Source organism: Coregonus clupeaformis, chromosome 7 (genome assembly GCF_020615455.1).
Source record: "Coregonus clupeaformis isolate EN_2021a chromosome 7, ASM2061545v1, whole genome shotgun sequence".
Lineage (NCBI taxonomy): Eukaryota > Metazoa > Chordata > Actinopteri > Salmoniformes > Salmonidae > Coregonus > Coregonus clupeaformis.
Genome location: NC_059198.1, coordinates 22722158 through 22735593, shown reverse-complemented (window position 1 = coordinate 22735593; position 13436 = coordinate 22722158). Strand labels below are relative to the sequence as shown.

Below are 13436 nucleotides of genomic sequence, written 5' to 3'. Positions count from 1 at the left end.
ACTGCGGGGAGAAAATGATCTACTGCGTGATTTTATGTAAAATAATTTTGTGAAAAAGAACCTGTTGGAAATTGTAAACAGTTGTCTTCACAGTTAAACAAATATTAATAAATATATACATTGATTGAAACACAACAATTAGCTGTTTTAATCCTCGTAGTCGTGCGGTTTCGTTGGGTAGGAACAAATCTGACACTGATAGTATTTGGTCGGACAGTGCGATGTGTAGCACAAGTGGTCCCATCTTGGCTACATTGTAATCAGAGCGGAGAGGAAAGCAAACCCGTCCATATTACAGCTGCTGTGTCAGGTACAAAAATCCCTTTACATTTCGTTGTCATCTCCATTTACTCGAGCCAATAACAATGTTTAGATTGAGTATCGTATGCACTCTGTTCGTGTGTTGCTTGTCCCCCCAAAAAGTAGTATTTATTGGTAAAACCTTTCACCAGAAGATGGCTAGTTAGCTGTCGACATCAACTAACAAATGCGTTGCGCATTCAAAATGACAGCTCGCCGCTTTGAAAGGGAATGTGAAACCTGCGTATAGGTGTCAACAAGATTTTTTGTAGTTGGAGACTTTTATATAATTCTGTTGCAATAGTTAGGTGACGATTATTTGTCCTCTCTACATAGTCAGTCTGCATGGAGCCCGACTTTTCTTTGTCATGTCCCTCCTCCGTAGTGCAATGTTTGGATTTTCGACGTGTCTGTGATCATTCCTGGGTCAGTGATTGGTAACTAGTAGGATGACAACGTCAGTTTTGGTGTCCCTCCTGCGTTCTCCAACATGGCCTACTATATGATATGTTTTGTAGAGACGGCATTATTGCTCTAAATACCATGATTGTTGCTACATTTACGGCCGATAAAATATTTTTTGCTGTCTATCGCTGTGGCATTGATGCTGTTGTATAGACGTTTTCTGATGAATCCAAGGAGGTTAGCCTGCTAACAGTCGGAACAGGGAAGGTTAGATTTTTGTTATGTCAGCTCAGCCGACCTCTTACTGGCCATGTCTCATTCCACAGCAAAGTGGATGTTGTTGTTTTGACTTGTCGTCATGGTTCATGGCTAAAGGTTTCACCGCAGAAACCGGTTTAATAACGTAAAGGCGACGGATGTTGCAAAGTCACATAATTGCATTGATCGAGTAATAGCCTTTCTGTAAATCCTGCCTTCACGTGACACGGAAGCTGTTGGACTGCGGTTTTTCCCCAGGGAATTGGATGATCTGATCGGTAAAGGCTCGTTATAATCCATGTTTGTCAAGTGTGTCAGTGACGTTTATATTCGTTGTATAGAATCTGTCAAATATGTCTGATCCCTACTCAACTGCTGCCTATGATTGAATGATGGATGTATCACAATAGTGCCTAGGTAAGATCCAGCCAGGTGTTCCACAATTCTGACACCCCAATCACCCCTCCGTGTGCACCAGCGGTTTCCATGGTGATGGACCCTCCCGGTGGGCGAGACGAGCGGCGTCGTCAGGCGGAGCGTCTTCGACGGGAGGAGGCGTACTATCACTTCATCAATGATCTGAGCGAGGAAGAGTACCGCCTCATGAGAGACAGCAACCTGCTGGGCACACCTGGTGAGAGGAACCTAGAGCACCTGACCTCACTAGAACCCAGGAACCTAGAACACCTGACCTCACTAGACCCCAGGAACCTAGAACACCTGACCTCACTAGAACCTAGAACACCTGACCTCACTAGAACCCCAGGAACCTAGAACACCTGACCTCACTAGAACCTAGAACACCTGACCTCACTAGAACCCAGGAACCTAGAACACCTGACCTCACTAGAACCCAGGAACCTAGAACACCTGACCTCACTAGAACCTAGAACACCTGACCTCACTAGAACCCAGGAACCTAGAACACCTGACCTCACTAGAACCCTCTATAATGCAGGGCTGCACAGCTCCAATTCCCCAGGGCAGCAGTGTTTGCTGGTTTTCAGCCTTGTTTTTAAATCCCAGGCTAATTTGTATCAGGACAGCCACGTGCCTGGTCCTCCTAGCCAATCAGTGGTGCTAATTAATGCCATGGAGAAACGAAAACCAGCAGGACTGCAGCCCTCGAGGATTGGAGTAGTTGTCCGCCCCTGCCCAAACCCAATACACTAATGCAGACTCGCTAATGCAATCTAATATAGGCCTACCCTCGCACACACACAATGATGTGTAATAACACAATAATATCACGTCATAATATAATGGCTCCATGTTGGCCACTAAGGGTTGAATTGGAACTGGACCCTCAACAATGAAGCATATATCCCCTTGACCTAACAGAGGACATGTTGTTCCCCAGGTGAAGTGACAGCGGAGGAGCTACGGCAGCGCCTGGACGGGGCAAAGGAGCGTGTGTCATCTCAGCCCCGCCCTGAACCACACCCACAGAACACGGAGGCTGGAGAGGAGGAGGGGAGCAGCGGTGAGGGGGAGGAGAGAGGGTTAGGAGGGGCAGGTAGGGATATAGGGGTGGAAATGGATGCTAAAGGGTCTGGGCTGTATAACCTAAACTTGACAGGATGTTATGGGTCTCAAAATGTTAATGACCTACTTGCTGCTGTATAGTACTGAAGTATGACTAGTAACGAGCGCTGTCTGTATAGGTACTGCTGAGACGGGAGCAGAGACATCTAACGGCGACTCACTGCTGGAGTGGCTGAACACGTTCCGACGCACCGGGAACGCCACGCGCAGCGGCCAGAGCGGCAACCAGACGTGGCGCGCGGTCAGCCGCACCAACCCCAACAGCGGAGAGTTCCGCTTCAGCCTGGAGATCAACATCAACCATGAGCAGCCGGAACCAGGGGAGCACAGTGACACCCCCGACCCCTCAGAGTTGGCCCCTGTCCCCCCTCCATCCACAGCCTCCATACACACTTCCCCCTCCACTCGCCCCTCCCCCTACACCCCTGCCCGGCCCTCCCCCTACACTCCTACCCGGCCCTCCCCCTATCCCTCACCTCGAGCTACCCTGGGCAGGAGGGCTCAGACCCGCCGTACACGCAGTACTACCACCACCCCCCCTCTGACTCCTGCACCCTTCACATCACCCCTGACCCCCCCTACTGCTTTAAGAAGTACAACAGCCCTCCACCTCCCCCCAGCCCCATTCCCCATAACCCCCCCTACCCTTCAGGATCAAAGCAGCCCTCTACAGCTCCAATCCCCAAGCGGAGCTTCCTCCCCAGGTGAGAGGCAGGAGGAGGGGGTTCCTACCCTGGACTGCCCCCGTGTACCAACCCAGTCTGGCCCCCAGGGGGCGTCTGTGGGTCATGAGCCACGCAGAAGCAGGACTCGATCCCGCGGCCGGATCCGCAGGGCTGCAGCAGGAGGTGGGACTTCCTCCCGGTCGTCTAGGAGACGTAGCCGCTCCCCTCTTCAGAGAAACCCTGCCCCTAACTCAGCTACCTTGTCCCCTAGTGGTGGGAGTGGAAATAGTGGCTCTATTGATGGCCACACTGCCGAGCCCGGCAACGGAACTGCTTCTGTCTCCATGGAGACCGGTGAGGCCTTGTCAGAGCCGGCTGTAGTAGCAGAGGCTGGTCCAGAGGCAGGGGAGCAGGAGGGAGAGGCACACACGGCCGGGGCGGGGGGTGCAGGAGGGGTGCGGCGCCATCCTACCATCATGCTGGACCTGCAGGTGCGTCGCATCCGACCGGGAGAGAACCGGGACCGGGACAGCATCGCCAGCCGTACCCGCTCCCGGGCCCGCGCCGCCGAGAACACTGTCACCTTCGAGAGTGACAGCGGAGGCTTCCGGCGCACCATCTCCCGCTCGGAGCGGGCCGGGATCCGGACCTACGTCAGCACCATCCGGATCCCTCTGAGGAGGATCAGTGAGACGGGCCTGGGGGAGCCCAGCTCCACCGCCCTGCGCTCCATCCTCAGACAGATCATGACTGGCTTCGGAGAGCTCAGCTCCCTCATGGAAACAGAGGCTGACTCTGAGTCCACTGGGGGCACGCCAGGTCACCAGGACCCTGCAGGACCCAACGCTAACGCTAACACCAACACCACACAGGCCTACCATAGCCACGGCAACGAGAGTGGAACTGGGGCGGAAGGCCAGGCAGGAGGGGCGGAGATGGAGAGAGAGGGAGCAGCAGGGGCCGAGGAGGAAGGAAGAGGCCAGGAGAGGTTAGCCGGGAGTGACGGCGGCGCCGGGGGAGTCCCCACCCCCAACGAGGGTCGGCCGACGAGCAGAGACACGAACAACCTGGTGGAGAATGGCACACTGCCCATCCTGCGGTTGGCACACTTCTTCCTGCTCAACGACGAGGAAGACGAGGAACACCCTCGCGGCCTGACCAAAGAGCAGATCGACAATCTGGCCACACGCACCTACGGCCAGGCCAGCCTGGAGGGGGAGGCGGGGCGCGCCTGCAGCGTCTGTATCAACGAGTACGCCCAGGGGAACAAGCTGCGCCGCCTGCCCTGCGCCCACGAGTTCCACATCCACTGCATCGACCGCTGGCTCTCTGAAAACAACACCTGCCCCATCTGCAGGCAGCCCATCCTCCCCGTGCACCAGGACTGACCCTGCCCTGACCTTTGACCCCTAGAACCCCCTCACCCCAGACCGCCACCGGCTACACCTCGCCACCTTTTGGTCGAACTGAGCATGCCCGAGCGGAGTGGACGGTGCATGTACATAGCTCTTTAATGTTTTCATTTATCATTGCGATATCCATTGAGGCGGGGAGAAAAAACCTATAAATGCAGAGAATAAACAAAGCTTTATTTTTTTAGACTTATTTGATTTTCAGCACGATTTTTTGTTTTTCTTTTCTTTCCTTCTTGTTTCTCTTCAGCCTCTCTGTCATGATGCTTCTGAGGTCCACATGTAGAGATAGGACTTATGCTAATGAGCTACTATAGCCAGCTGCTGCTCCTCTTCCTGACGCGCTGTGACATCACCCTGTCACAACCAGACTACAGCAATCAGTCAGACACATCTCTGGACCTGATTTGGTTGACAATGTGTAGATATGTCACCGCCGCCTGTGTTTTGGGGTTCAGAAGAGAAAGTCCTCCTCAGTCGCCTTGCATTTTAAATAAAAGCTAATATTGGAATCCTCCATTTTTATAGCTCCAACATCCCTTTCAAAGTGTCCTCTATGATTTGAAGCTGTTTGGACAAAGGCTATTGTGTATTCTATATGACGTTTTAATTACATTTGTCTGCCCACCTGTTCAGTATATTTAAACCTAGCCATCTAACCCCATAGATCCACAGTGGATGTTCAACATTTCATTTCAATCCGTTACAGCCTTTGACACAAAAATATTAGTACCCCAAGTCAGAAAGAAATGTCTAAAGACATCTAAAGCAAAAGATAATCAAAAGTGTGTGAGGTAATTTAGCAGCAAGCACTTGTAGTAGGACTCGTCTGATATAGAGACAGGCCAATAATTTTCATGATAGATAAGGAGTTGTGCAATATCATGGAGGGAAGGAAGGACTGTTTTTAAAAAACGTTATAGTGCTGTTCTTCCTTGTTTACTCCTTGGCATCGATGATTAGTTCATCTGTTGAGAAATGGAGAGGATCTGCTCAGTAGTATGCTGTCCCTCTACCCTCAGTCTCCTAGAGATACCCCTTTTAATGAAACATTGGATCACCCCCCCACTCCTCTAACGTCTGTGTTTTAAAGTCCCTGCTCTGGTAGAACCTGCCTGTCATGACCTGATTTCGATCACCTAAGTAACAGTTCCATGTTCACAAACCTGAAAGGAATGAATAGGTGAAAGCAAAATGGTTCCGCCTCCACTCAGCCATTTTCTACATCTATCCAATCCTTTCAGATCAGTGAACAACATATTTCTTCCTCCATTAGCCTGGCCTAGATCTCAATTGGCTCTCCCTGCATGCAGTATCACCCTGTTACCACCAGGGGCAGTATTCACCACAGTACAACATGGTGAGAACTGGAGGCCAGTGGTATTGGTGTCCATGTAGGGCAGGGGTTTTCTGTGATTTTAAAACTGACTTTTGTTATGCAGACCCATGAGACAGGGGTGTGATACGGGAAATATTGCTCTTTGTATACTGAAGAATCTGAGCGTGCGTGCATTGTGGAGCTGTGAGTGTGATGAAAAGTGTGTGTGTGGTAGAGCTGAAGGAAGTGACAAAACAGAATGTCCTAAAATGATTGAGCAGTATTAATCAGTCACCTGAATGTTAATCTAAGACCGAGTGGGAGGGTCCGTGGCCATCGAATTCTGAATTGAATATTTATTCTGTTCCTATTTAATGAGATCAAAAACAACCTTTGAGATATTGAATACTTATTGTTATGTGATGAGATAAAAAAAAAAAAACTGTTAAAATGAATATGTATTCTGTTACTATGTAATATAAATAAACAAGGGTTTTCTTCTCTGCTCCTTAACAATGGATGAAATACAGATGTGTTAATGCCTGGAGTTCTTTTGTGCACTCTTTATTTGCTTCCCACAGGACCACTGTCTTAATCTTCCTGTCTTGATTTTTACTTGAATTTGACTTTCTCTCTCTCTCTCTAGGCTACAAATTACTCCTAGGCCTATGAAATTATAAGAATGTAACACTTAAGTAGGGTAATGAGGTGATAAAAAAAAAAAAAGATGCATATATTAAATGGCCATAGTGCTAATAGTCATATTGCCTATACCTATTTAGCATGCTATTTAGCCTAGCTCTGAAGTGTTGGCCATGGCTACAGCGTTACAAGGCTAGTTTTACACATGGCATGTTAGACTATTAACCTATGGCATACATTGGCTACATGCATGTCCAGTTGAAGCAAAGTGAGTCAGGATGAAGGAACGAGGTTCACACGAGTATCTCGTTTATGCAACGGATTAGCCTTTTGGTGAGTTTGGCTGAGGACGAAGCCGCGCGCACGAACAAACACATGTCGTCTCCTATGCGCGCCCTCGTAGCTGCTGAGTTGAACCACCACGGTCCCTCGTCCTACAGACCGAATAAGATTCTTCTCCCAGCGAATGAAGCCTTGTCCCGGGCCCGCATTCCCCCGCTGTGACCGTGAGCCACGAGCATGCCAGCGCCCCGGACGCCTTCTTCCAGCCCGATACAGACCCGCACAAGATCAGGATGTACTTCAACCGGGGATCGAAGAAGATCCACAGCGAGGGAGGTAAACTTGACTAGAGGGGCGGACGCATGTACTGTAGTCTACAGTAAACTAGTACAGCTCCATGGGTAGCTATAGGGATCGAACTGGCAGCGAAATAAACATTGCGAAGAGGACGGATTGATTGATTCTATTGACAATATGTGCAATCTGTCCTATTCTATATGTACGTTAGGCTATATTATTGGAACTATAGGGGTCGGGATGGCCTTGTTGATCCCAGGACTGCAGCACGGGGGCGGTGCAGCGTGCAGCCTGGCGCTGCTTTTCACCCCTGTCATAGGCTACACAGTGAGTACAAACAACAGGGCTGTTCTTCTATTGGCATGGACAGACTCGGGATGTGGGCGCAGCGCTTCAACTGAATACGCTTTGAAAACACCGACTGCGTCCTTGTGTTTTGGAACACCAGAAGTACATTCATTTCCAATGGAATGCTGCGTTTGCCTTGCAGCATTGCGTTGCAGAGGCAGTTGCAGTGCGTTCTGTGTGGTGCATACGTTGGATTTATCGAACCTATGCGTCAAACTGTATGCGTAAACGGGTTGACAGAAATGGTAGCAGAAGGTGAATGTTGAACTTTTGTTGCACACATATCTAGATGATGCTGCATACTATTTTGCGCAATGACACAGTCAGTGTGTTCAAAGCGTTCAAAGCGTTACACATACAGTTTGATGCATAGGTTCGATAAATCCAACATATGCACCACACAGAACGCACTGCCTCTGCAACGCAATACTGCAAGGCAAACGCAGCGTTCCATTGGAAATTAATGTACTTCTGGTGTACCAAAACGCAATGATGCAGTCTGTGTGTTCAAAGCGTCTGCAACACAATGCTGCAAGGCAAACGCAGCGTTCCATTGGAAATGAATGTACTTCTGGTGTGCCAAAACGCAATGATGCAGTCGGTGTGTTCGAACCATAAACAGTGCGCGCACTCGTCCTGCATGTCCACGGAATCGCTTTATTTTCCGTGGGTGATGGGTTAATGGTGTGAGGGGTGCAAACTGTCAGGATAGGACATACTTTATTCCCAGCACGTAGGCTACAGTTCGGCACGGTGGGAGCCCGTTATTTAACACAGTCATGATTTATAGGCCACGTGACTAAGGGATCTTATTCAAAGCCCCTGGCGGGAAGGCCATCTCACCTGTTGAGGTCACGCAGGGCCCAGACAGTTGGACACCAAATCTGTGCTAGTTTAGGCTACATAATAGAGTCACTGTTGTCTGGGCCTATATACTGGTGCAGAATAGTGCTTGGTCCTACTCAATGCGCTTTTGTCCCCGAAAAAAAAGCATCACAGATGCACTTTTGCCCTCTAGCGTTTACAGGGACAGCAGAAAGCATCCTTGCACAGCACTCTCCACACAGCCCATAATAATTGTACCCACGGACTCTAGCCTATGCACACACAGAAAATCCTAGCATGATTATTGGCATTTTGACTGCGTCAGGGAGTGACTGCCAGAGGAGGTTTTGGGCCAAGGCTGCAGGGATTAGAAGGGAGGAGGTCAGGGTTTTGGGAGATAGCTGGCGCTGGGGCAGTTTTGGCAGTGATGCCGCCAAATATGAGTTTGTGTTTGCCGATGCTCCAGTTGGGGCTTTGGAGGGATTGTCCTGGAAGAGGGTATGCACGTGGCTGAATGACCATGAGTGACTGGCACAAGTGCATTGTGTGGCTGGTGTGTGTGTGTGTGTGTGTGTGTGACTGACTGCTTTTCCTCCAACAGGTTCCAGAAAGAGCATGAGCGAGAGAGAGAGTTAGTCAGTCCAGACTCCAGGGAAAGCTGATATTGACAGAAAATTACTTTTACTCTGGGTTAATCAGGACAGTCAGGACTCAGGAGTCAAGACAGGAAGATGCATCAGGGAACAAACACTCTTACTATCCCTATAGACCTATTAACAGACCCCCCAGTGACATTTAAGTGAGATGTTGACAGTTCTTCACGATTATATAATAATAAGGGGTTGCTTATATAGTCTTGTTTCACTGTATGTACAAGTGTGTACCCTGTACAGGTGTGAGGTGTGAAATGGAAATGTGTTTTTTGAATATCCTGCCTGATGCGGGATATGCTACCCTGGAGCAATTAGGGTTAATTGCCTTGCTCAAGGCTCTGGGATTCGATCCAGCACCCTTTCGGTTACTGGCCCAACGATCCTAGCTGCCAGGCTACCTGTCGCCCCATTACTATTCTGTGTGTGTACAGTCCCCATAGAAGTGTGGTTTGTTTACCATGTATAAAGATATATTGAGATAAATCAGGTTTATTGTCTGTGTCTGAGGTGGCATTCCAATTCATCCCAATGGTGTTCGATGGGGTTGAGGTCAGGGCTCTGTGCAGGCCAGTCAAGTTCTTCCACACCGATCTCGACAAACCATTTCTGTATGGACCTGGCTTTGTGCAGGGGGGCATTGTCATGCTGAAACAGGAAAGGACCTTCCCCAAACTGTTGCCACAAAGTGGGATGCACAGAATCGTCTAGAATATCATTGTATGCTGTAGCGTTAAGATTTCCCTTCACTGGAACTAAGGGACCTAGCCCGAACCATGAAAAACAGCCCCAGACCATTATTCCTCCTCCACCAAACTTTACAGTTGGCATTGTGGCACAGTTGCATTGGGGCAGGTAGCATTCTCCTGGCATCTGCCAAACCCAGATTTGTCCGTCGGACTGCCAGATGGTGAAATGTGATTAATCACTCCAGAGAACGCATTTTCACTGCTCCAGAGTCCAATGGCGGCGAGCTTTACACCACTCCAGCTGAGGCTTGGCATTGCGCATGGAGATCTTAGGCTTGTGTGCGGCTGCTAGGCCATGGAAACCCATTTCATGAAGCAGTTTGGAACTCGGTAGTGAGTGTTGCAACCGAGGACAGACGATTTTTACGCACTACACACTTCAGCACTCAGCGGGCCCGTTCTGTGAGGTGTGGCCTACCACTTCGCGGCTGAGCTGTTGTTGCTCCTAGACGTTTCCACTTCAAAATAACAGCACTTCCAGTTGACCAGGGCAGCTCTAGCAGGGCAGACATTTGACGAACTGACTTGTTGGAAAGGTGGCATCTTATGACGGTGCCACGTTGAAAGTCACTGAGCTATTCAGTAAGGCCATTCTACTGCCAATGTTTGGCTATGGAGATTGCATGGCTGTGTGCTCGATTTTGTACACCTGTCAGCAACAGGTGTGGCTAGAATAGCCGAATCTACTAATTTGAAGGGGTGTTCACATACTTTTGTATATATAGTGTATAATTCCTGGTTGTCATGGCTGCAAGGTTGTTAAGGATACCATTTGGGGAATTAATGGTCTCTATGGATGGACATGTCAGTCTAGGGAACTAAAATAATGAGCTGCAGAAAAGCAATGAGACCAGTTGGCCACAGTTGTACAACCTTAATGGGACTCAAGACAATGTCAACGACTTTCCAACAGCATTCATTTTTTTACATTTTAGTCATTTAGCAGACGCTCTTATCCAGAGCAACTTACAGTTAGTGAGTGCATACATTTAAAAAAATCATACTGGCCCCCATGGGAATCGAACCCACAACCCTGGCATTGCAAAATCCATGCTCTACCAACTGAGCTACACAGGACTACACAAGTAGAAACACACTCACACAGTCAATTGCCTCTTCCAGACTCACACCTGAACTCCTACACACACACACATCGATTACTTACTCACACGCATGTTGTTATGTGTGGCCGGCCCAGCCAATAGTGGCATTGCGTTACTGAATCTCTGTGTTCTCTCCCGTCCCACGGCTGGTGGCCTGCTCCCTGATCTCTGTCTCTTCCGTCCCACGGCTGGTGGCCTGCTCCCTGATCTCTGTCTCTCCCATCCCACGGCTGGTGGCTTGCTCCCTGATCTCTGTCTCCCACAGAGCAGTTAGTGTTGACTCCCATTAGGCAGGAGGAGTCTCCTGACCACCTGGACCCAGAGCTGGGCGTCGGCCTGGCCGCCATGCGCTCCCGCCTCACTGACAGGTTTGACAAAAGTGAGTTGGAGTCTTGTCTTACACAGGCTGGCCTGGCTGGTGCTCCCCACTGCTTAGAGTTCACTGGTGCATGCACTGGAATAGTAGCCTATAACGGATAGAGCAGCGGTCGGGGCCAATTCTATTGAAGGAGTGAATTTCAATTGAGATTTGACCTCAACCCTGGACTAGAGCACAGTGGTGGTCATTAACCCTGATACTAGAGGCACACTACTCTCTAGAACCAGGGCTGGTGACCGCTGGACTAGGACCAGGGCTGGTGACCACTGGACTAGGACCAGGGCTGGTGACCGCTGGACTAGGACCAGGGCTGGTGACCGCTGGACTAGGACCAGGGCTGGTGACCGCTGGACTAGAACCATGGCTGGTGACCGCTGGACTAGGACCAGGGCTGGTGACCGCTGGACTAGGACCAGGGCTGGTGACCGCTGGACTAGGACCAGGGCTGGTGACCACTGGACTAGGACCAGGGCTGGTGACCGCTGGACTAGGACCAGGGCTGGTGACCGCTGGACTAGAACCAGGGCTGGTGACCGCTGGACTAGAACAAGGCTGGTGACCGCTGGACTAGAACAAGGCTGGTGACCACTGGACTAGGACAAGGCTGGTGACCACTGGACTAGGACAAGGCTGGTGACCACTGGACTAGGACCAGTGCTGGTGACCACTGGACTAGAACCAGGAATGGTGACCGCTGGACTAGGACCAGGGCTGGTGACCGCTGGACTAGAACAAGGCTGGTGACCACTGGACTAGGACCAGGGCTGGTGACCGCTGGACTAGGACCAGGGCTGGTGACCACTGGACTAGGACCAGGGCTGGTGACCACTGAACTAGGACCAGGGCTGGTGACCGCTGGACTAGGACCAGGGCTGGTGACCGCTGTACTAGAACCAGGGCTGGTGACCGCTGGACTAGGACCAGGGCTGGTGACCGCTGGACTAGAACAAGGCTGGTGACCACTGAACTAGGACCAGGGCTGGTGACCACTGGACTAGAACAAGGCTGGTGACCACTGGACTAGGACAAGGCTGGTGACCACTGGACTAGGACAAGGCTGGTGACCGCTGGACTAGGACCAGGTCTGGTGACAGCTGGACTAGAACCAGGGCTGGTGACCGCTGGACTAGGACCAGGGCTGGTGACCGCTGGACTAGAACAAGGCTGGTGACCACTGGACTAGAACCAGGGCTGTTGACCGCTGGACTAGAACCAGGGCTGGTGACCGCTGGACTAGGACCAGGGCTGGTGACCGCTGGACTAGAACAAGGCTGGTGACCATTGGACTAGGACAAGGCTGGTGACCACTGGACTAGGACCAGGGCTGGTGACCGCTGGACTAGGACCAGGGCTGGTGACCGCTGGACTAGAACAAGTCTGGTGACCACTGGACTAGGACCAGGGTTTGAACCAGGGCTGGTGACCGCTGGACTAGGACCAGGGCTGGTGACTGCTGGACTAGGACCAGGGCTGGTGACCGCTGGACTAGAACCAGGGCTGGTGACCGCTGGACTTGGACCAAGGCTGGTGACCGCTGGACTAGAACAAGGCTGTTGACCACTGGACTAGGACAAGGCTGGTGACCACTGGACAAGGACAAGGCTGGTGACCACTGGACTAGGACCAACGCTGGTGACCACTGGACTAGAACCAGGGCTGGTGACCGCTGGACTAGGACCAGGGCTGGTGACCGCTGGACTAGAACAAGGCTGGTGACCACTGGACTAGGACCAGGGCTGGTGACCGCTGGACTAGAACCAGGGCTGATGACCGCTGGACTAGGACCAGGGCTGGTGACCGCTGGACTAGAACCAGGGCTGGTGACCGCTGGACTAGGACCAGGGCTGGAACAAGGCTGGTGACCACTGGACTAGGACAAGGCTGGTGACCACTGGACTAGGACAAGGCTGGTGACCACTGGACTAGGACCAGCGCTGGTGACCACTGGACTAGAACCAGGGCTGGTGACCGCTGGACTAGGACCAGGGCTGGTGACTGCTGGACTAGAACAAGGCTGGTGACCACTGGACTAGGACCAGGGCTGGTGACCGCTGGACTAGGACCAGGGCTGGTGACCGCTGGACTAGAACCAGGGCTGATGACCGCTGGACTAGAACAAGGCTGGTGACCACTGGACTAGGACCAGGGCTGGTGCCCGCTGGACTAGGACCAGGGCTGGTGACCACTGAACTAGGACCAGGGCTGGTGACCACTGGACTAGAACAAGGCTGGTGACCACTGGACTAGGACCAGGGCTG

At 51.3% G+C, this 13436-nt stretch overlaps 2 protein-coding genes across 5 annotated transcripts in view; both read left to right on the top strand.

Annotated features, from left to right (window-relative positions):
• Positions 1-234: 234 nt before the first annotated feature.
• On the top strand, positions 235-6450 carry LOC121569263 (E3 ubiquitin-protein ligase RNF12-A-like). Of its 3 annotated transcripts, none has more exons than XM_045221244.1 (4): positions 235-310; positions 1442-1597; positions 2324-2446; positions 2628-6450. In XM_045221244.1, exons 2-4 carry the CDS (start codon positions 1450-1452, stop codon positions 4559-4561), a joined length of 2205 nt encoding a protein of 734 aa, XP_045077179.1. In that variant the 5' UTR covers positions 235-310; positions 1442-1449; the 3' UTR covers positions 4562-6450. The 3 variants fall into 3 exon arrangements, with proteins under 3 accessions (XP_045077179.1, XP_045077180.1, XP_045077181.1); XM_045221245.1 differs by having other exon boundaries at positions 240-310; positions 1374-1597; XM_045221246.1 differs by lacking the exon at positions 235-310 and adding an exon at positions 341-1241.
• Positions 6451-6940: 490 nt separating this feature from the next.
• LOC121569264 (phospholipid-transporting ATPase IB) overlaps positions 6941-13436 on the top strand; it is a 115077-nt gene continuing 108581 nt past the window's right edge. Inside the window, exon 1 of one of the 2 annotated variants that reach the window (XM_041880070.2) lies at positions 6941-7163. In XM_041880070.2, coding sequence (XP_041736004.1) covers positions 7121-7163 — 43 coding nt within the window. In that variant the 5' untranslated portion in view covers positions 6941-7120. Of the gene's footprint in view, positions 7452-13436 lie in introns of both variants that reach the window. The other variant, XM_041880069.2, reaches the window with a different exon arrangement.

What these genes read in the sequence shown, in the direction of transcription:
- LOC121569263 (XM_045221244.1), top strand. Translation starts at nt 1,450, where the DNA reads ATGGTGATGGACCCTCCCGGTGGGCGAGACGAGCGGCGTCGTCAGGCG. An exon ending in CAACCTGCTGGGCACACCTG is followed by an intron (nt 1,598 to 2,323) that starts GTGAGAGGAACC and finishes GTTGTTCCCCAG; the next exon opens with GTGAAGTGACAGCGGAGGAG. An exon ending in AGAGGAGGAGGGGAGCAGCG is followed by an intron (nt 2,447 to 2,627) that starts GTGAGGGGGAGG and finishes CTGTCTGTATAG; the next exon opens with GTACTGCTGAGACGGGAGCA.